The sequence below is a fragment of the Anopheles arabiensis genome, chromosome 3 (genome assembly GCF_016920715.1).
Source record: "Anopheles arabiensis isolate DONGOLA chromosome 3, AaraD3, whole genome shotgun sequence".
Lineage (NCBI taxonomy): Eukaryota > Metazoa > Arthropoda > Insecta > Diptera > Culicidae > Anopheles > Anopheles arabiensis.
This window is the reverse complement of record NC_053518.1, coordinates 55,844,749-55,869,394: the sequence shown is the minus strand read 5'-3', so window position 1 is coordinate 55,869,394 and position 24,646 is coordinate 55,844,749. Positions and strand designations below refer to the sequence as shown.

The following is a 24,646-nucleotide window of genomic DNA, read 5'->3' as shown; positions in this document are numbered from 1 at the left end:
TGAAAGCAGACTGATTTTCATCGAATCATCATGACTTGTTCACTTTCGGCGCTGTTCATCTTTGTTGTATTTTGCTATCCGCTTGCTTCAAAATATCCGTTTAACCGTGTTTAGTTTTCATCAATACGGTTCGTGCGGTAGACTTTGTGGGGTTGTAACATTTCACGAATCGGTACCATTGAAACGTCGCCAGCGTAGTGCAGTATGATTTGGAATGATTGCAGCGGGCGGGATAACGCGTCTTGTTAACGTTTTCGTTTTTCTCAACAAACGCAAATTGAACATTTGCCTACTAATATGGCCCTCGGACGGGGTTATATGTGTGAAAGGAGAAATGTATTATTATTTTATTGCTACAGTCAGCGTGATCGTGCAACTAAAAAGAAGGTTAGCCTGCTTTCCACATCGAACTCGGCTTGTTTTGGGATGCTTTTTTGGTCGAAATAGCTCTCCCATCTACGTATATGCATAGAAACTGATCTACGTGATATTTATTGTACAAACAAGTCACACATTGTTAGGCTTGATTTCATTTAATCCAAAGGTGGTGGGAATGATTTTTATCTCGTAACAGATGCTTTACACTGTTTAATTGAATTGAATTGAATGTTAAAAAAGGAAAAATAAACCAGATTCATACGAAGCCCAGTTTTGCGCGCATGGTTCAAACCCTGTACATACTCGGTACGTAAAACAGATATTATTGTGTTAGCTTAAGTTTGTGCTGACCAGCTAACGTTCATTCTGAACCAATTGCACGAGCCTCGACACTAGCGAATCGTATGCTGACAGGCCATCGAACAGCAAAATCGTGACTGGTACAACTATCACATAAGATCAGTCTCATCATGCGGTGCCTGCATACGATGGGACTCGTACCGGATATGAATCTTGGACCGGCGACTTTCAAAAGCTCACCTTTAATTCAATTCTTTTTTGAGGTGAGAAAACTCACGTCTCTCTTCAAATAGTCGGCCTCTTTTAGCCAGCCGCTGCATGGTACGAAATCATTTGCATCGTTGATTGTAATGAGTTCGGTGCGAGGGAATAAAATGTGTAACATACATCCCACAACCAGCATCATGCTGGGTTAAAACCAATGTGCCGTATTTTGGAGACTCATTATTTTAAAACAGATTAAGTCGGTGTTATAGTAAATATATTTTTAGAGAAACAAACAGAAAACTCATACCTACACGCAAAACTCTTATATTGAGAGTGAGAATTTATTATGAAGCTTTTATTTTAAAAGCTGGTAGTCTCACAGTTAGAAAAGCAAAAAACACTGTTTCAACTCTTGCCTTTTTTTTGTTGCTACTAAAATGGATAAAGGGATTTCAAGAGGACTCAGTCAACGTAACCGCTATCCAAAAGACTTTGGATAGCGGCAGTTTTTGCGATTTTTATATAGTTTGTACGTAACCGTTTCTGGTACTATTCAATGTGTAACCATGTGCACAAGTACAATCAAAAAAATTTTTTTTTAATCTCATTTCATTCAATTTGTCTGCCGTAAATAAAAAAATCGAGCCATGTCTTGTTTTTGTGTATTTTGTACGTTCGAAGTCAAAAACAACCGTGTGAACCGTAGGATCGGTTGAAGGTCCTTCATTTTCAATTTTTATTTGCGGTTGAAGTCAGCTCGATGATGATGGTTCTGCAGTGAGATAAAGTCCTTTCGCTACAGCGGTATGATTTTCGTTTCGTACTTCCTTTCATGCACTTTATCATCTGTCCGACACCAGCCATATGCGAACGTTAGTGAAATCCTTTTCAACACCTTCGTTCGAGATCTATTTTGAAAGGAACAAATTGATCTAGGATGATCATTTATTGCCGTATGCCGTACGCGGTTGAGCTTATAAAAAGAGTTTATCGATGGAGATGAGTGAATTTTGACTCCCTTTCAATTAAGTTGAAGTGCTTAGGTTGAAGTGTAGATGCATTAATGATCTGTACTTCATAGGCACTTTGGAGAGCAATAAATACGAAGGCCAATCACTATATCCAATAGAACATTTAAAATATGATCCAATGAGATTAGTGGACCTCTAACCAATACAGTGCATATTAATAATGTATGTCTTCACTATCTGGGTGCTTTTTACTGGAGTTCCACTCCAACATCCAACAGAATCACCAAAAAAACACGTGAACGTGAAATGTAAACCACCATCTACAATGTTTGAACCCTAAAAGAAATTTTTTAGAATTACTGCTGAGAATTTTGTTGTCGGTTTGATAATTTTGATGAATCTACCTTTAAACACTTGCGGGAATGGTGCAGCTCTAGTTCAAAAGAAGAGTTTAGTTTTTTTTTAAACCGGGTAGTCTCGGTTTGCTTAAAGCTATCCGTTGATTTTATTAAACGAACGATAACGATATCCGTTTTATATGCGTTGAACAGTTGAAACTTCACTCAGTCGTTATTTATCATTTAAGACAGTTTCTCCAATTAGTAATCATTATCTGTTAACATGTATGTAAACTCACTTTCATGTTCAATTAGCAAACATTTACTGTGTTTTGTTATGTTATTTACTAACATGTATTTAACATATTACATTCCAGAGGTGATAATATACTGCAAGCTCTGAAAGTTGTTTTCAATTTCAATTAACTTTGTTTAATTATATTGTTACACAAATAATACAAATAGTTTGTAAAAAACAGTTTTTTTTTATTTTTATCAATAATTGAAACGGATTGATTTTCTTCTACCGATTCAACTGACTCTATACCGGACCTCGCAACGTTTATAGTCATCCAGAAGTCAACTGATCATTTACAATTCCCATCCTCAAGTTCGGTTTGTGATGTGCTTGAGGTTGATTCGGTGGTGATGTCTAAATATGCAATTAATTGAATTGATTGAAGTAAAAGAAATTGATTGAATAAAAAAACACTTTTAAAGTAAAGAGGAAGTAGAGCAAATGAAAAAAAGAAACCCAAGAAACGCAACACGATACCAGTCAATACGCCCAGTAAACGCAAACCCGTAAAAAAGAGTTGTGGCGGAGAGCTTCAAATGGAAGACGGCAAAAACGGTAGTCGACTATTTTGAGAAACAGTAGGTGAGAATAAAGCCGAAGAGTTCTTTTCCCTGGACAATGGCCAGGAAGGTAAGGTGTGTTATTATCTTCCCTGTGGTCCGTTGCTCTTTCTCGTTCTGGACCTTACTGGATCTCGGGGAGCAGAAGAGAGGTCTCGCGAGGGTTTGAAGGCGCCAAGGCTGATGATGTAGGGCGCTTAAATTCTGGTGCTAGTGTAGAAACAAGTCCTAAGATGTGTCTGGGTATACTCGGTTATGGGAAAGTTGTGCTTTTGAATGGTAGCTTAAGTGAGTCTCCGACAATTGATTGGCGTATCAAGCCTGCACAGAAATAATATGAGTACTGTTAGATTCATCCTGTGATTTTCTAGGTTTCGTATAAAGCTCCCGGAACCATGACCGGTAAACGTTTCCGGATCGACTAAGAAGCTCAGCCACATCAGCCATCGCTACCATATGACGTTTCAATACATATGATTGAATCGATTAGCAAGACGAATTAGCGAGTAATGTATTTAGCAACGCATTTCTCGAAACAGGTAATTTCCACTTTTTAGGCTTCATGAAAGCGCTTACAGAGTTTCTATTCGTTTTGAGCATGAGTGATGCATTGGACTACTAATCGTTACTTTGCTTACAGTGTTTTTGGTATATTGATTAAAAAAGTACTATTTGTCGTTATTATAGGTGTCATTTGGCTTTAAATATTGTAAACGATCGTCGCACGAGCACCAAGCTGCATGTCGTTTGATGATCTTATGCAGAGCAGACTTATGATCGGATTCTTCTTTGCTCAAACATCGCTCATCGATCGGTCAAACGTGTTTCATTCAATAGAGTCATTATGGTCTACCGCTCCCTTTTCTGGATACAATCATTCAATTACTCAATTTTCCACCGAAAAGATCACCGCTATCGTTTGCCATTTGTGATAGGCTAATACGGGACTTAGGTAGACCAGAAGGATGCATGTATTTAGTGCCCCGAAGGCGTATGGCGTATTTGATCAAATACAATCAGTTTTGACCCATAGCGAAGACAGTTTGAAAAGGGCAGACTCGTTTGAACAATTTTCAAATTAAGGATAGTTCAGACCGTTAACATATCAGCTCACGTAATGATAGTCATTTTGTACACATTTATTCTGCATATGCGCTGCACTTTATGGCTTTAGGAATAACGGTCGTAGTACACTCGGTACCGCACGTCTTCTTCGACTAACGAAAACGCTTCAATTACCTTCCACCCACCGACGCAGAGGTAGATTGTCAGCGTCCAGAGTATGTGTGTGTGTATCGCTTTGGGATAAATAAAAAACGGTGTGTCTTCGAACAATTGGTAAAGCAACGCCAGCGGCTTACGGGACTGATTGATGATTTATCTTGATCGTTTGCAATGGCGGTTATCTATAGGTTTGTTTTGGCTTCAATTTTTCCGATCCCTTACACCCATCGACTGCTCTTATGCAAAGGCGCTGGTGCTAGGGTCTATTGTGCTCGGTACGCAAAGGTATGGCACTTTTATTTATTTGCTTACAGCAATTTGCGGCGAATTGTGCAAGTGAGTAGACGAGGCAACAAATCTATAGTATGTTTTCATTTTCTACCCTTTCAATCGACTGAAGTTAAAACAGAGATTCGGGGTGGCATAAAAGCGGCATACTGGAAAAAGGTCGATAGTCAATAGTGGTTGCCAATTTAGCTGCAGTGGCATGCAGCCAAAAGGAATCCGATATCTATTCACTTCCTTACCAAGAATGATGGGTGGCCATATGATGGGCCACAACGAGAAACAGAGTCGTGGGTTTTTAGTTGTTGTTGCTGAGGATTTTCTTTGGGATATTACATGTGCAATAGAAAACATCGTCATAGAGAACGTTCATAGTAGGACTGCAAAACACACTAGCTCACTCAAACAATGCAACCCCTGTATTATTGTTGCTCTTATTTTTCGTTTTAGCTTTGTTGTTGTGCTGAATCATCTATTTCGCCATTATTTGCATCTGCATAAAGCTACCTCCATGAATGAAGCAAAATAATTATTTGCATGTATAAAATATTAAAGAACAAGTAATATAGGGGGTTTCAGCGGTTCTGATACTCTGAACACCTTGTGAACTTATGTCATAGTCGATTAAATCACAAATAAGGCATGAATGTATCACTTAATGTCACAGACAGTGCAGAACATATGCATACTTTATCAGGTCATATAATATACAGTCATTATCCGATATACGCTATCGTACGGGACCGAGCGCAATAGCGTATCTCGAATTTTCGCGTATAGCGGATTCCTATGGAAAAATAGTTTACACTACCGGTTCGAGGGTTGAACAATATCGCCACAGAGTTTTGCTTTTGAACATTAAAGAAATTCAAAAAGAGCATAACATATTTCAAAAAATGAAAATATTTGCAAAAAAAAACACATGGAGCTGTCAAATTTAGAGGAATTGCGTACTGCGAATTCGAGTATATCGAGTATCGCGTACTGCGGATAATTGCTGTACCCAGTATATTTACAGAATAACTACCTCGTACATCATGTGAACATAAAGTATTGTAAGAAAACTATTTCCATTAAGAAGAATGCTTTGAAGTTTTTGATTGGTTTTAGCAATTAAATATTACCAAAAGCCGTATCCTGGTCTTCAATGAACACTAGAAGTGTTTATTTTAAGCAGTATGACCGTAATTTGACCCTAACCAGAAATATGTTTAGATTACTTCTCGTGTTAAGTATGCGAAACATACAGTGGCGCCCACCTAAAGTCCGACACCATATATTTAATTGTATCTTCTTTTTTCCTCATGCAAAAAAAAAAACAGAAAGATATCTTGAAAAACCTCGGAAAACGATTCATAAATCTAAAAATGTATGACATTTATGCGGTCCAAGAAAAGTTGAACAGTCTTCATGTTATAGCAAAATGACCAAAGATAATGGCAAGTGTGCCAATATTGACCAGTACGGTTCTAAAATCGTTTCATATCAGTCGTCAGAGGTCCATCGATTATGTTGGGTGGAATGCGTATTGTGTAGGAAAGCTTTCTGTATTTTAAATGGCTGTCTTTGGTTATCTAGTACTTTGTTTACCATTAGCAGAGAAAAAGTAACTAATATATTAAAAAACTCATTAAACAATGAGCTTGGACAATTTTGTTACTCAAAAACATGCTATACTGTGCAGATGTTTCCACACAAAGAAGCAGAATGTTTCAATTATTTTGCCGGTGTCTGTGATCAAGCTTTGACCTATCTCGAATGATGTTTCGCTCCAATCAAGCTACGATCACGATTTATACCTACGAGCTGACTATCTGCTTGCAGCTTTGTGTCTTTGTGACTTTCCAAAAATAACACGACATCGAAGAACTCAAACTATTGCGCATAACTATGTGGCGGACCGTTGTAGGTCGCTTTTTTCGCGCCAATCCAATCGAGAGAGAGAATCGGGAGCTTTGATCTTCAGGTACCGCACTCGTGCCGAGGAAAGCGCCGCTAAGAATCAATCATCGGTCAGCCGCCGAAAGCAAGTAAACTTTTCGATAAAATTATTTCAAGAATGTGCGACCAATAACGGCGCTACCCGCTTAACCACACACACACAAACACACACACATACTCATACACACACAATACTCTCTTTCTCTAATCGCTGGAAACAGATGATCTACACTGTACAAAATTTCAAGTTTACCCGTACTCGCATCGTTGGCTTTCGGCGTTTCTAGCAAGCAACACCTGAGTGTGGTCCTACAGTAATCGTTCTCGTGTGCTTCCTGTGCGCTTTCGTCAAAAAGATGCCGCAAGGATTATCGCGCGGAACAGATTACCGGCTTATGCTGGGGGTCGGAGAGTTTCCATTTGGAATCATGATGATTAATAATTTCCCACATTGTCATGTCGCTTCATTTAAATCATTTATCTCTTTCTACTGTCGTGAGAAGAGTGGAAACTTTTTCAAGCGATACGGCTTTCGATACACATTCTATCTTTATCCTCATCACCATAATCGAACCCGTCGGCATCACCAACAGCTTCTTTAGATTATTTGGTTCAAGGTATACTTAATAAAGGGCACGGTTGCAGAGATCGCAAAGTTGGTGGTTTATCGAGTGCGTTGCTTTGCAGCTCACGCAGTTCCCTTAGTTTGGATACAACAACCATACATTTCAAACTAAACTCAGCATACGTGAGCGGTTCACTGATGCACAATGTCATCACCCGTATAATATACTGGGTACTGGGGGAAGTGTTTGTTTCTTTTTTTTGTTCACGCTCGAAACCTCGTTTGTGTCATACAAAATATATTGTGAAAGTTTCAGATGTATGCTATCCCGGGCCGATATGATAAAGCTACATTCTCAACTACGGCGGCTTCATTTATGATCATAACTCTCTAACCTAATCAGCCACCGAGTGCTAAGGCAGGCCTTAGGCTGATTCATCTTGCACGAAACATAGAAGACGATAACGATTTCAACCTTACTGCGCTTGCAGTGTGACGCACGTGTACACATGCCACATAGTAGCTTCTCAGTATATGGTGAATTCGGGGAGAACAAAATTAATGACATGTTTATGTAAAAAGTATTAAAGCCACAGCGACTTGTTGGAAAATATTGACGAAACGCTTCTATCATCAATGTCTTTCCATCCCACCTATTCAATCAATTCTTACATACCAGGACTGCCATACTGGGTAAATGCCATGATTGAAGAGTGATAACTCTAAATGACTAATTTTATAACCTCTCTTGTGGCATTGGATAAAAAAGAGAGGTTTACAGATTTTTAATACTCTGAGCTATGGTGACATTTTTGGATTGTAAATTGCCGGCTTCAAGGTACACTCCTCAAATTGCACGACTTATCAACATGCTCATCATGGGTTCAAGCCTCGCATGGACTGTGTCCCCTATACATAGGACCCATTTAAATAAAGAGGAAATGAAACAAAAAACAAAATAAATGCTTAGTTGCTTTAGTGAGGTTAAAGTTAAATAATAACGTAATAGTCACAATTAAATCGGTTAAATCTTTTAAACTAGAAAAATCTGAATAAACTATGCGAACTAAAACAGAACAATTTAAACACGGAATGATTGAAACATTTGAAAATGGATGTTCATTACGTGTGTATTACGTATGCTGAAAATGTGTTGTAGTACGAACAGGTTTCATGGTAACAATTGCTAGCGATGAGCCCACACACCTTCAACCAAGCAAGCTTTAATAAATTGTGAGTTTATTCTTTTCTGATGTGATTTATTGCCCAGTTGGTTGATAATGCGCGACATATCCGCCCAAATTTTTGTATGGATAGTGCATGTTCTTGGTTTGTTACAAGAGAAGAGCAATTTCTACGGTTGCTTATTATGTTACACAAATTTAGAGCATATAGTATATACTATCAATGGTGTTGAAGTAATAAAAAAGACTGTTCCACTAACTTCGGACGGTTTCGTGGAAGAGTACGGAATTCTTCAGGATCAATTACGGAATTCTTCAGGATATACATATCTTATGGCTACAATTACAGGAATATTATAATAATTATTTTAATAGGGTAAATGTACCAGTCTCCTGAGGCAGGCCAAGACCGCAAAGCGGTTGTAGCGCCGGATAAGTAAGTAAGTAAGTAAATGTACCAGTATTGGGCAGGTTAGTGCAGCGGTTTCACTAAAACTGCTTGTACACTTACAATTTTTATTACTTTTCATGAAAGTGACATTATTATATTAACACTGTTTTTGTTCCCATTTTCGGCAGTTTATTCCTATTTTCTGCAGGCTGTGCACCTAGTTTCGGCAACACGAATATGGGTCTGTAAACATTTCAATTAATGCCAATAGGTAGATAAAATGTTTAAAACAGTTTTACACTCTCACTTTCCTAAGATTTATGTTGAAAACTACTAAAATTACTAATTTTATGTTGCCCATTTTGGGCATTTTGCTGGCAATTTTACAGTAATTTTGATTTGAATTACAGTAGAACGTCGATTATCAGGGCAGCTCGGGACCGGACGGTTACCGGTTAATCGATTTGCACGGATAATGGTCCAAGAAATGTCAAATTCATAAAAAAATTATAAAATTCACTAGTTTTATGATTAATTCACTTTGATTTAATCGATTAATCGTTAGTAGAATATTATTTTATTCAATAACTATACTTTGGCAACTTTTCATGGACAAACATGAATTTCATAAATACAACTAAACACTACAGAGCTGCACAAAAAACTGGTTGCCCACTTGACTATAGCTGCAAATGTTCGCCGTACGTTTGAACAGCTGTCACATTTATGCGCACGGTTAAGCCGCCCCCCGGTTAATCCGCCCCCGGATAATCGACGTTCTACTGTACAAACAAAGTAGGCTCTGGAGAAATGAGACTGCCTGACGGCTATGAAGTACGGCTCCGACTGGTTCACAAATTATTGTTTGTCTCTTAAGTTATTGAATTATTTATAGTAAAATTGGTGATATTTGATATAAGAAATGTCGTTGTATGTGTCGACATACACATTGGAGTTTTCTGATCAAGTTTTAAATAAATATTCAACGAAATCAAAAGTGGGTTATTGTTTCAAGTTTCGGTAGGAGCCAACAGCATTGATCTGTCAAAAATCAACATTCACCGTGTACCTATTTTCGACAGCATTTAAAGTGAATAATTATTTGTTTTTCGTGATTTTAAAATTCCTAGCGGGCTAGAACAAATTCTAAAACCATAGAATCTTTCATAAAAACCACACTTTCATTGTTTTGGTGCTCTGATTCTCTTAATAATGAAACCTGCCTAACTATTGGCTAACAGCAAATCTGCCGATACATGTTGAACTCTGAACATTTCGTTTGATATTTTGAAACATATGAAAGGAAATGATGTGATACTTCGTATACGAATAACAAATGAGCATATCTATATTTAAAAAATATATGCGGAGAATATTTTCAACGTTTTTTTGAGTAATTACACGTTTTTAGTTACCCTGCCGAAAACAGGTACTCTGCCGAATACTGGTACAGTTACCCTAGTTATTTATAACAATTTTAATGTATTATGAACATAAATTAAACAAGATATAACATTTGTTCCATTGAAAATGTATACATTCGTCAAAATAAAATTATAATAATTATAAATTATAATTATAAATCAAAATAAAACTGAACCATTTGTACTCATACAAGAATGTTATTATTTCTTTTGATATTATAGGACAATTGCCATTATACATAGTTGGTTTGTAAATTTGATGGATATACCAACTGGAATTCGTAAATAAATTTTCACTCTTTTCATATAGTTTTTCATAGCATGATTTACGTTAGTCTGTTTGTACATTATGTCTGTCTGTACATACGAGATTTTATTAGGCACTTCAAATACATAGCCACAATACCCATATGTGTACAACAGCACTTGTTGCCAGTTGACACCACAAACAGTGTTACCTAGCCTCTTGCAAAAACAATAAGTATAGATAGTATTTTACCGCCCCTGTTTAGTGGTTTACCCCTTTACCAACCAACCAAGCATCGATACAAGCGATTGACAAGCATCGAAACAAGCGAACCAGGGGAAAATCTTACCTTCAGATCAAAATCAAGAAAAGTGAATCAGAAATAAACATCGACTAACAGCCAGGACACAACCTTCGGAAGAAGCGGATTAAAGTAGCTGATTCGATTGCGCATTCATCGAGAAGCTAATCAAATCGTCATATGATGACGTGATTCTAGCCTTGCTTTCACGGCTAAAGTTTGAAAGCGTGGATTGGTTTCTTTTTTAACTTTAGATCATTGATACAGCTTTTACAGGCATGTGGTAAGTGTGGATTATAGGTTTGCGGTTTAAGCTGTTCAATGCGTTCCGATCGACCTGTTTTCCAATGTTCTGCATGATTATCATTCAACATGTCACGAGGGAAAAATGTCAAATAGTTGCGTAAAGATTGAACAAGAGTTGTAGCTTCGAAAACCGATTAAAAAAAGACTATGATATAATTATATTATATTTTCATGCAGATGGTAGTGGTATGGCTAGTGCCATTCACAGCAAAGCATAACCATTGAAAATAGCCTTGAACCAAACTAACAGTTGCTATAGCCAGTATCAGTTTTATTCTACATCCATGTCATACTATTAATCGTTTTTTGGACCTGATCTTGGTTCATTTAATGACTCTACGCAAGAATCCAATAATCATAACACATTTTCAACCTAAATCAATACGACCGATGCCGTTCTTGCTGAATTTAAAACGGCCATTCCATAGTTCCATTAAAACATGCTGAATCTTGAAGGGCACAAAGATTTATTTAGGGTTTTTTTGTACAAAATGTTAATATTACAACAAATGGAATTATCAGATTTTTGCTACTCTTACTTTAGAACAAAATCACGCTCATACGAAAAAAAATGAAACAGAAATATAAAATTTGACACGGAAATTGATCACATCATTTCATTGGTGGTTGCGTGGCGCCTAGTAGAGTTTGTTGGAGCAACGAATTTAAATAATGAATTTTTTGGAGCAACGTGAAAAATCGACAAAATACAAAAAAAAAACCAGGACGGCCTAACTTGGAACATGGAACGATATAATTTTTGTTTTTCTTCTACTGTGTTTGGCAGAAACTGTGAGCCAGCACGATTTTATTGTATTGTGGGTAATTGAAGTTCCCCACATCAAAAATTCGTCATCGCGTAGCGTAAGGTAGGTCGGCCGTTTAAGTTGGCAGGTGCATGAAAAGCGCAATGCGCCGACATTATGCTTCCCAACCTGCTGCCTCCAGATTTAAAAAGGCGATCGATTTCTTAAATACTGGGTTTGCACAAAATGTCAGAAAACGTTTATAGAACTAGAAATGTCTAGTTGAATGACAGTTTTAGAATAAGGCAGTGGCGGGCCTTAAATCGAAAAAAAAACTCGTTATAATTAGTTAGATAGCAAAATAATTAAATATCAATAAGAGTTGTATAAACTACAACTGTTCTACAAGGAAATACAACATTATAGTCACCCTGGTTTGAGATATAATTATTCAATCTAGCCATTGGAATTGTTCCCGTTCCATGTGATCGACTTGATCTACCGTAAATTTCCACCGTTTTCCACCTAGCTGCGGTGCGTTTTACCATTCATACAAATTTCCTATTTTAATGTTAATTAGAACCTAAGCACGTTTTCAATAAAACATTTAAAAAAAAAATTAAAGCACCGTTTCTAATACTCGTTGGTAGAAAGCTGAGCTAATGCATTGATACCCATTAAAATGAATTTAAGAAAAACATGCATTATGGGAGGTTTTCTTTGTGTTAAACAGTGTTTAAAAAATGTTCAACATTATCTCCCAATCTTTCATCTTACCATACACGAGACTGTGAAATTAATGTATCAAGAGGCATAAGGTTAATAAAAAAACTAATGTTTTCGAAAAGTTTGTACACATGGTGAAGGGGAATGCATTTATCATACTTGATGATATTAACTTAAAAATGTGAAAAGCAGCGTTGCTACCTAACGAGGCAAAATAAAACTCTGCTTTTTCAAACTCTTTCGAGCAGCTCATTCCCTCGATAGAAACGAGTTGCAGCTCAAACACGGTGTAATGCGGTTGTGAGGTTCATGTGTTGCTCCGCTTTTCGATTCGCATGTCCATTCGTTGTTCCAAACATGACTGCTATCGCATGCATATACTGGATAGATTGGTAGAAAAGGGTGGGCCATACACACATTCTCACCCAGCGCTTCTGCCTTCGATATCGAATCAGTGAAATGTAGAATCTGCCAAAACTAACGGCACACGGAACGTTGTCAGCAACGGCAACGGCGACATTGTTTAATCGAAATTTTAAAAATAACAAATCAACATTGGCTTCATGGTTGGGAAAAATAAAAAAAGCAGCTCAACTACTCACAGCCGGTTATGCCATCTTTCAAATTTGCCGCCGAAATACAGTGCAGGACTGTGGGTGATGCACGGTCTCGTATAAACTCCCGTAACACGACGATAACATGATGAACGCGTTTTTGGGGGTTGGAAAATCGATTCCAGTTGTTTGAATGCGGAAAATGAAAACTTATAAAATTGGGCACAGCAAATGGAATAAACCAAATCTATCTCCAGGTTTACCCGCAGCACATGAAAATGAGCGAGCTAAGGAATGTTAAAAACAGGAGTCGCATCAAAAGACGCTTAACAAAACGACGCATTCGGCTGTTGAAGCAATGGTGTTGGTGCATCACATAAAAGGCGCACCAGAAATGCAAAACTCTTTACTACCGTGCGCCGCAATCGTGCCAAAGAACGAGGCAACGAAGCTGAAGATTATCCTTTCGTCTAGAGAAAATGTTTGAATGCCTTGAAATAATTGTTTTGCCACCACCAAAACGAGCAAGCGAAAGTAGAAAAAGAAAAGTAAAAAAAGTAAACGCACAAACAAACAAAAATCTTACGTGAATCTTTCCAAATGCTGCCTTTCTTTTTGCAAACGGTGCAAAGGAAAGAAGCATCGCAAAAGAGTGAACCTTCTCGTATACGTGCCATCTATCATCATACACCATGAATACGTTGGTGGAACGATAGCATTGTGAGAAGCTGAATATGAAAAATATACAGGGTCGTCGAAATCTCGAAACTGTGCATGTGAATGTGACTCATTTACTTTTCAGAGCAATGTAAGGTTTGATAAGGGTAAGGGTATATGTGACGAGCGCATCATATGCAATAGTTCTAACATTGAATAAAGATTGGAAACATATGGATAAGGAGTTTGGTATGGATTTTTTGAAACACTATGAAAATCTAAATAATTGTTATCATTCTAACATGTTGTAAAGAAGATTGTAAAGATCAAAAGATATCATTTTATATGATGTAATGTATGATTAATACAATTACTATAAATGTTAAAATAAAGGGAATGTGTTTCTAGTGAAATGGCCATGTAAGAGGCTGGTTGGCTCGACTGACTTAATTATTCCATTACTAACTTCTCATAACCATAACATACTATCCCATTAGAAGACACTGATAGGATACTGAGGCCACCATGGATGAATGCAAAACGTTTTGAATTTGTTGTCAGACTTATATTTTTGTTTTGTTTTGTTTTTTAATGTTTTTCCATCACACAAAGATGTAACAGAAAAAATACCAAACATTAATTCCAACAATACCGGAAGTACTCACCCATCCAATAATGTCCACGATCCCTCCACATCAGTCAAAAAATTTACATAGGAATCAATTGTACGAATTTTTACAAATGTATTCCCAAAAAGTAAATATATATTCTAAGCATGTTTTTTCAAGTTCACTTGATCAATTAAAAGGCATCCGTTTTTACTGTTCAGGCTCTGTATTGCGTAGGAGTATTACAAAAAAAAACTTTCGCAAGTGTAGGAAGTGTTGATGTTAAAAACACACTCACACACATGTACACCAAGACGATGTTAATGGTGCATATGTGAAAATTTGTCGTACATTACAATGGGTTGACAAGATGTGTCCGATCATGTGTGACATGATCGACAGAAAGACTCAGTGTTTATAAAACCACCTGTCGGTTCGACAGCATGAAGAAAAAGGGGAAATTAAACAAAAAACAGAACTGTGAAAATTGCATTAACGTAACTGTTTGTTGCACGTGCTTTGACACTCGGAAGTTGGCTATACAGCTACAGCTTGTGCCGTGTACCCCCAGGTGACGATTAGGAAATCCATCAAAGCGTAACGGTGATCAAATAAGTATCGTTTTTATTGCGTTACTTGCTTGATCCATTTAATGGTTGGCTCGAAATATTTGTTGATGGTTGGTAGATTTATGGAATTACTATAAATTTCATTTATAATTCATTCTAAAACAAGATAATGTTTTATGCATGTCTACCTTAATTTAAGAAACTGTTTGACAATGAAATTGTCAATTGTTATGGAATACATACACTTACTTTTCTTCTTGAGGAACGGAGGTCCTTCATGATGCAATCCCCTAGGATCAGACATTTCCATTAATGGGCTGTATATTTTGCCAGGATCCATTCCTGGCGGAAACAGTCCTAGCGGTGAATCTAGACCAAACACTGCAAAAAAGAAGAAGGTTTTTTTAGTTTGTTTCTAAGGTGTTATTCTATATTCATTTGGATTGTGTCTATAGCAAGAAATGTGGAATGAGAACTATATTAGTTTGAAGCATATATCAAAGCTATACTTTTGTTGCGACCTGCAAGACGTTTGACGCATTACAACAGAGCAAAAAAATCCCACGATACGTGTGAAATCATAATGAGCAAAAGTATAAAAAAACGGTCAAGATAAACATACTCGTCCAATAGGCGCTCGGACTTAAGCTTGTCTTCGAATATATTGTATCCATTCAGGTCATGAACTACCCTCACCTTCACTATCTCACATACATTAAAAACGACCAAAAAGTGCAAAATTGTAGATGAGCCAAAGAGCCTACCCAGCTGGATCCGAAAAGAATGAAAGAATTAAGGAATGTCCAACGACCTACGCTGTGTGACCATGCAGCACACTTTTGCATTTCGTTCGTTCACAAGGCATCTGCCGTCGTCCGTTTCATTAAATTTCCCAAACCCGCCCCAGTGATGCGAACTTTTTTGAACGAAACACCAAAATACACTCCTTCATAAAAAAATCGTGTGAACTACATACACACCACCAAAAGTATGATACGCGCGCGTGTGTGTGTGTGTGTTTGTGTCCGTACGCTCATGCATACATACATTGTTGGTTAGAAAAACAAAACGACCCGAAATGAGGGGAAAACAACTAAAACAAAAGAAATAATGACACCTACGCGGGGCAGCATAGATAGTTGAGATTTTTGCCGTGCTAATCATGTGCTGCTACGGCCAAGATAGGGTTGCTTCTTCCCAATTTCAGTCATTCAAAAAATCGTCCCACGTCATGCAGAGAACAACCGAAAAGAAGGTTAACGGGATCGGTTCCAAAAAACGACACCTTGCTCCACTGCGTTAATTACGCGTGGCCGCGACTGTTGGGTGTATAAGAGCCGCCGTACTTTTTGATGATATTATCATTGACGATGGAGTATTTTTCTCGTTCAGCTGACTGGTGGAAATCACATGAATCTACTCAGCCACCACTGCAGAGAGCATTGAAGAGTAAAGCTGCGAGGAACCAGTGAATGAACGTATTATTGGAAGCGGCCGGCCCGTTCATGCGGACGGACGGATGGACGTTTGCGACCTCGCGAGCGTGTATGATAAAATATGTAATTTTATATGGTCATTGTTGGCCGCATGGTTTGCGGTCATGCGGGGGGCGCCGTTAGCAGCGTTAGTAAAAAGTAGCCGCGAAATTTGGGCGGAAAACAATAGGGGGAAATATCTTAATTTTTATTTTTATAGCCTGCCTTTTTGGATGTACCCAAAAGAAAGCTCAGGAATGGACATGGGGCAGAACGTTTGAACGGTTGAGACAGCTCCCTCTCGGGAACCAGGGGTGGGAGGGAGGGCGTGTGAGTGCGACTACCATTGCTATGGGTAGACATAGCTTTGGTAACAGTTTTACAAAGGTAAAATGCACATAAGACGAACTTCACGGGAGCCGAATTCCAACATGGAAACATCTTCAACATTGCAGCAAAGCCTATGACAAGCAATAATACAGTATGGTTAATTATTGGACGGTTGAACAATCTTGTGAGAAAAAGGCGTCCATATCATTGAATTGATTTGCTTTGTTCAGCAGTTCCATTTTCAACGATCTCAAAATTTTACTCAAAATTGAGGAGAAGGAAAAGGCAGTCGACATAATTTTGCTATCATGATAACGATTGCGAAAAAAAAACATTTATTTGCTTGGTAATGTAATAACAGTTTGTGAATGTTTGATTGATAAACTAAAACAGTTTATGAATGTTTGATAATCTTCAATCTCTTTCGCAAAGCCATTCAAATCTTTTAAATTTTAATTTATTAGGCAGGGTGGATTGCTTGAAAAATATTTAAAAATAGCAAAAAAAAAAGAAATTTGTTTAAATAGTCATGCGCTATGTAGTGTTCATACACCCTTACCCAATATGCATACCCAATATTTATACACGCAATACTTACTGTGAGGTGGAGTGAGCGTCAGGGAGGACACCGACGGCATATGCGGGAATGGAAGTGGCGAATGGGTCGGTCTAGGTGGTCCTTCGGCATGATTGAAGAAGGGTGGAAAGTTAAGGGTGGGACTGTGGAGAAAGTCTTTCGGCCCTCCAGCAGATCCTTTTGGACCATTGTGTGGATGATGATGGGGGTGATGACCATGGTGAAAATTGTTGTTGCTACCGGTACTGTTACTGCCTCCGTTATTGTTGCTACTGTTGCTGGAGGAGCTGTTGTTGGCATTGTTGTTGTTGGTTGCTATACTGGATGGATGCTTGGGAGTTCCAGGTCGGCCACCAGACTGATGATGGTGCTTGTTATTTGGGTTACTGTGGAGCTGGTTCAGGATACTGTTGTGATTGTTAGTGCCGGCGCTATCGTTATTGTTATTGCTGAGGATACCACTATTATTCTGCTTGTTGCTGCCGTTATTGTCAATGCCAGCGTCGACCATTGGGGGTCTTACATGAGGGGAAGAATTGCGTAGGTGATGTTGGTGGGCAAGGTGGTGTGCTAGTGGATGTTGATGTGTACTGAGTGCTAGATCCATATGATCCAAAAAGTGTGGCGGTTCCATCATGTCGTCGTGCAGCAGCGAGCGCTCATCCTCACGATCTTCGAGTTTCACACGTTTCGATTCTCCATGATGATGGTGATGATGGTGATGGTGATGCATAAGACTCAGAGCCGGATGTAGGTTGTTGCTTAACGACGAGAAAGAAGGTGGAGGGGAGATTGATCCAAGGGAGCGGTTTAAAGCCGCGCGGTTCAGATGCCGTATATCCTTCAAGGAAAGAAGTCCTCGATTACTCAATTGTCCACTGATGCCATCAGAAAGAGAAGAGGATTCTTTGCTCCCATCCGACATGCGTGCAGTACCATCTCGAATGGCTACTCGATCACTCGTTTCAGCGTTGGTTGTGTTGTTATCCGAAGCGTCGATTGGCCCTAATCGCTCGTGCTGCTCACTACCTCCGCTCGAACTATTTCTAATTAAACATGAACTACTGGAAGAGGATTTTTTCATGCATAGATTCTCCGGTCCATCAGATACTGGTGGAGAAGCAGACGATGCTGCCACCGGGTCAGTTTCGAGATCGACATCCCTCAGGAGTTCCGCACTACTATTGGTGGAAGGTGTTTTGCGAGGACTTAATTTGTGTAACGAGCGCGATCGTCGTTCATCGTTGCTCGTTGGATTCGTCGTTGTCGGAGTTGTTGTCAAGCTATTGGAAGAGTGTGTTCGTAAATTTTCATTTGCCACTAGTGCCGCCAGTTTTTCATCGACCGATTGGCTACGGTGCAAGATGCGCTTAAGGTCTTCGTCATCATCGTCTTCCAAATCTTCTAGATCATCCTCATCGTCTGGACGTTCATCAAGCAGATCGCGTTCAGTCTCGTCGTCGTCCAAAGTTTGTGGGACAGGTGTTGAGGGTTTGCTGCTCAGGTCCTGCGGTCCACAGTCGCCAGAGCGTCTTCTTGGACGCGCTTGTTTACGTCGCGGCATTGGAGAAGTGCACGGATCAACGGGTGCACTGGGGAGGCTGATCGAAGGATCAGCAAACACTTGCGGCGGTAGCAAAAGTTTTGATGCGTTCCCGGATATCAAACTGCTGGGAGTCGTTGAGTGGTGTCGAAGTTGTCCCGATTGATGATTCGTTTGAAAATTAGGAGAGGGTAGAGATGGCGACGTAGGCGATATAAGAGAGCCTTCCAGCAAGCTAAAGTCTTCAGGCGATTCGGCTGGTGTTGGGGTGTTGGCTGCTACTGGATGGTCCACCAGTCCACGTACTTGCAGTGATTCTCCGGCCTGTATTAGTACCGATAGCCGTTCCTGAGGAACACTGATTTCACCACGGTACATAAAATCTACTATTGCCTGTACCACCCATCCACGGAAGTCTTTTAACACAATTACAGGATGTTTACAGGGGGTATCCGAAAAAACGCGCTGAAAAAATGGGGAGCAAGCTGACAGCACTACCTTATGAGCGCGAATACTTGTTTCTGCACAAACCAATGTTACATCAACGAGCGTCTTTGTTTGCAGTAACGTGTCAAATGCACGGAGTATATGATTTTGGTGATTGTTCCACCGAAGGCTGTAGTGTTCTTGGTCAGGCATGATTTCAAATGATTCTTTCATAGTTTTGCTGTTTAGAAGCCTATCGTTTCCAGTTTGGTTGTACTCTTTTTATCTGCTGTGTATAGATGTCAAAACTGTCATTTATGGTAATATTTTGAATGCAAACTCTTCGACTTTGTCTGACGCAGTGGGATTTTTCATTCCATGCCAGATTGATCGCAAACTTTTTTGGCGTATTTGTTTTCAGATCCCTTGAACTATGTTGTTCACGATGGACGATGACAGAGACCTCTCCCTTGCCTTATCACTTGTTTCTGGTCTTATAAAAATCATTAAAAGCCTTTTTTCACTTGAATGTTTGATCCGTAGCATTGCTGTTGATGGTTTGTATTCTACACCCTGCAGAGAGAAAAGAAGGTAAAAGAAAACATTATTTTATTATTGTGAGACAAATGCATGTTTTCAAAGGAAGAGCTATTTGAATGTACACTGTAACTAGGAAACGTCTACCCTTCTTCATAATTGGCGGCTTTTGTTATGGTGTGCATGTACATGACGGCTTGTTACTTTGCTAAAAATGAGCTATACCACTGGATAGTAAGAAATTAAAGAAAAATCTTTGTCGATCATAAACATTCGAAGCAACATGCACTAGTGAAATCTTCCTTTTTCATAGCATTGTTTTCCCAACCTGTCACTTACAGAAGTGCATATATTTATTCATGGCTATGGAATCATTCATAAAAAAACAGTTGACTGTAAATCTTAAATCATCGTTTTTTTAAATAGAAGGTTACTATTGAACTATGCTGTGAAGATTTAGACTAGAAAAAAAGTCACTGAATATACTTTATGATTAACAATCTTTTGTTAGTTATCATACCTCTAATTACAATTTCATTTACGTCAACATTTTACTGCGAGTAAATTAAAAAAAAACCTAACAACACGTTTCTTCGGAAAACACTATAAACAAAGAAAGCTTATAACTAATATGTAAATCGAAACAACACTAAACGAATTATAGCGGATTCAGTAAACAGTTGTATTGCCAATAATGAAACATGATATATTTTCTTATTTGTCTTACCACAAATAAATTATATTTCAGTATTCAACTTGTAGATAGAAATTAACTTTGATTTGCTGCTGGCATGTTTGTTAAATTAGCTATTGTGCAATATTTTCAATCTGTCGAAAAGGTTGTATAATGCAGTTGCTAGAGGATTAGATATATTAAATAATGTTACTTTTAGCATTAGTGAATAAATATTTTCGTAAACTAAAAACAAACCTCAATTGGCACAATGATAATTTTATCGATAGCAAAATTTAAACAACGTTATATTATGTTAAGTTTTACCGTAGCAGTTCAACGCAACCATGAACAAAAATGCTAGGTGAAGGACAAAATTAAGTTATTAAACATATTTTGATTTATCCTTGATAATAGATTTTTAAGAAATTCAATGCTGTTTTTCCACGATAAGATATTTTCCATCTCATTTATATCATCCGTTAATTTTTTTTGCGCATTATGGTTTGCAAAAAACTGAAAAGATTATATTTTCTAAAAGCACTATCGCATAAATGTATTTAAATTTCAATCAAAAATGTAAACTAACAGAGTAAAACTGATGACCACCGATACAATTTGCTAAGCCCAAGGTGTTCTAATTACAGTCATTAGAAATTGCAAGAAAGAATTCTACTCCTCAGTAACGTGTAGCGTTAGACAAGGTTGAACAACATTTCGAATCACAAGCAAAAATGAGACGGATCGATGCCAAAGGCAACACGCGTTTACCGTGCACCGTCTCGAGTTAAGTACAGCTTCCGCACATTTGCATGAACCGAGTATAACATAACGAGGGGTGACACGTATTAACACATCATAAGGAATATGTTACGCTGGGTAAAGGTTGCCCGAAAAGAACCTCGAGCCGTCTCGGTTGGGAGAGTTGCACACAACAGCGAGGATTTCTCGGTGGACTAGAACTGAAAGACTCGAGGTTTGCCTCCACAGGTTGTTCGTTGGTAGTCGTGGCTCTTCAAATGGAGAAGGCGCATTATTGCATACTGTTAAGTTAACGTTGTCGTCACAGGTGCAGAAAAGCCAAGCACATCCAAGCTCTGACCTGCATCGAGACTGGAAAATGAGTAGCAGGAGAGTGAAATGAAATGCTTACGTTTGAAATTGTCCCTGCGCTCGATGCTTGTAGTGTACAGATGGTAAAACCTTGCTCAAGCAGCAATGTAGGGTTTAAAGCAAACTACACCACACTTCCTGCATTGCTGCACATCGCTCAGCAGAACATATCACGTGCCAAGCGGTACAGTAGAAAATCGTTGTTCACACCGTCCCACACAAACGCACTACGGGAAGGTTTAAGCTACTAATGTACGTAACGGTTGAGAATAGGGGTGTTTTCGTGCTAATTTGTGTCAAAAATTTTACTGCCCCAACAAGGACTAATGCGGTATTCATCTAGAAAACCATTGCAGCTCTCGAGGCGTTGTGAAATGAGCAGCAATATATTTGATTAATTGGATCGTTACTGGAAGTTGCAATTAACTGCACAGACTTTCGTAAAAAAATCAAATCGAAGTGAAGCCAAAACATGCTTTTAATATTTAAATAAATAAATTCGTTACTAAACTTTTGTATTGCTTATTACTTCAATTTTTTTCTGGAGAAGAAGGATGATGAATATATGCACTTCAAGTATTTCATGTAAAATATAACCAGCTTATTGAATAGCATTTCGAATAAAATGAATTACTTAGAGATTAATAATAGAACATAATTAATTTTGAAAACATTTGTGATGTTGATTCATCTGAAATTTGTTTTACTTTTTACAAGAAAAATAATACCATTGAATATATGTGCTATCTAACACATGTCCTGTTATGTACAGAAGACAAATCCATGAGACATTTTTGGAGTAAGAAGGGAAAACTTAACTAAACAATTGCTCTGATTTCTTTCTTTACGGGTATTTTCCTTCCGGCTTCTCGCGCTTGCCAATGGAGTTACACACATATAATTATCGACGTTGATTCTCATCAACACGCAATGTTCGTGAAGCATACAATAGGGTGACGTAGGCCGTTTGCCCTTTCAGTATTACAACTCATATGCTTGACCAACAAACGGATCCTTGCCTTGTCTCCTGGTTTTTGAAAGTGATCCGATTTTTTATGAGCAAAGGTTAACCTCAGGTTACGTTGGGAGTTAGTTTTACCGCACATTTGCTTACATGCACAGACGCTACATGTGTACTGTCGTCACAAGACGGAAGGGACTGTACGAAAATTGAAAAAGGTTTATAGCTAGATGAAACCGTATTCAAGAAAAGGTAACTGAACGTTGAGCAACGGGTCAGGTGTTGCGATAGATTTGATTTATTAATAGTTCTACAGAATGTTACTGTTCAAGGATTATTCCTTCCCATACACACACTTTCCATGGGGTTAACACTACCGACACACATTATAACAAAATTGTGTGTTTTATATCGTACAAGGATGTGATCGATTGTATGAGGGTGGTTGGGCATTTAATGTCTAACGTCACACCACCAATCTAAACATTATGTTGCTCTTTCGTTGAATTGCTAATATACAATGGTCTATATCCTTCTCCCTCTCTTTCACCGCTACACAATCACACATACACACATGCACGAAGAACTCTATTGTAATGTTTGATTTGAGTTGGAAAGAATTAAAGCTATCGACCGATTAGTGTTGCTGGGAGATCTGAGCATGGTGTTAGCGCATTAATTATCATAATTTATGCCATAGCATGCCTCCGATGGGAAAAATTCTCCTGCGAATATAAAATACCTTAGGCACTACACGACACCTTCACCGTAAGATATTGTGGGTGGCTAAATAAATTTAAAGGAATTTGAGTAGCATGCAATTAATCGTCCATCCAATGTGTTGTACTTTTTTCAACACGCTGAGCCATCAATACTTTTTTCCACAAAGAATACAAGACGCTGTATTAAATAATATTGAATCGGTAAACCCACAAATAATCATGCAGTTGTTTTTAAACGTACCTTTATACGTCACCTTATCATCTGAATGCCGCATTTTGCTCTCCAGGTAGTGCTCATTCATAAACTTTAAACTGTACGATATTTTCGATCATAATTGAACTATTGCCAAAACTTCGTAGATTCAATTTAAATTTGCAGCGTTACAGTTATTTTTTTGCAAAGGGGTTTCATAGCAATTAAATCTTTTGTGTCGTAATTTTATCAATTTCTTATCGTTTCCAACACGATTGTTGTTTTTCATTGCTGAAGCCAAACATGTTTACATTTTCCTTTTATTTCCAAGGCAATTTTGTTCACTTTTTTCCGATTTTGTTTTAATTTTCAGCTGCCCTAATTACCACAATTTTGCACAAACACACTCTAAAACTATAATTTTATTCTATCTGCACGTTTTTGCACTATTTGCACACCATCGAACAATTTGAAGCACGATACAACATCACACACATTCATAGTACAACATAATTGAAGAATTGAACATAATTCGGCATCGTTTGTTTTACTATTGACCGGACGTTGTTTTGTAATTTTATCACATATTTACGATTGCACATAACATAATCAAACTAAAGGTTCTAAGGAAACAATATCTTAGTTCCGAAAGTTCAATTTTGACGATGCATTTAAAACCTAACGAAGAAGTTAGCACTTAACTCATTATTCTTGTGTTTCACATAGTCGTGGAATTTCTCTCATCCGCACTCAAGAGATTGAAGCATTTATTGCACGTCTGTTACTATCAACATTCCATGTCAAAGTTTTCGAGACAACATCTCGATAAAAAGTACCAGAAAAGACGCTCGCTTAGTTTCACTTATCAACTGAAGCACTGTAACTAACATGATCCATTCAAGACATTTTCTCTAGGCCCATCTTACAGTAACAGATCATTGACGGAATAGCCATACAATTAAAAAGGCTTCACATTTGTATTGCACCATATACATTAAAGAAAACATTACACGCTTCTTTTTGCCACTTGTCTTATTTTTGAATACACTTTTTTATTGCCTTCCAAGGAACCACTGCAATTATCACTGAAACAGCTTTCCAAACCGATCTATTCCATGATGCACACAGTAACACTCTTGTAATCCTTTATTATTTTAACCGGCTTCCTTTGCTTCTTGTTTGGAATGTTGCTGTAACACTCGTTGTTAGAATTTCCCGATGCATTTATTATTATACCTGTAGAAAAAGAATGTAACGGTAATGAAGCACTGCTATCCTTTTCTATGCGAAGGTGTTCATCACCATAACCATAAAAC

At 38.1% G+C, this 24,646-nt stretch overlaps 1 protein-coding gene across 2 annotated transcripts in view; it reads right to left on the bottom strand.

The window, feature by feature from the left end:
- Positions 1-24,646, bottom strand: part of LOC120902393 (protein jim lovell) — a 30,680-nt gene that overhangs the window by 5,522 nt on the left and 512 nt on the right. Inside the window, exons 2-4 of one of the 2 annotated variants that reach the window (XM_040311104.1) lie at positions 23,379-24,566; positions 17,184-19,704; positions 15,024-15,161 (exon numbers count right to left, since the gene is read on the bottom strand). In XM_040311104.1, coding sequence (XP_040167038.1) covers positions 15,024-15,161; positions 17,184-19,365 — 2,320 coding nt within the window. In that variant the 5' untranslated portion in view covers positions 19,366-19,704; positions 23,379-24,566. The remainder of the gene's footprint in view (positions 1-15,023; positions 15,162-17,183; positions 19,705-23,378; positions 24,567-24,646) is intronic. The other variant, XM_040311105.1, reaches the window with a different exon arrangement.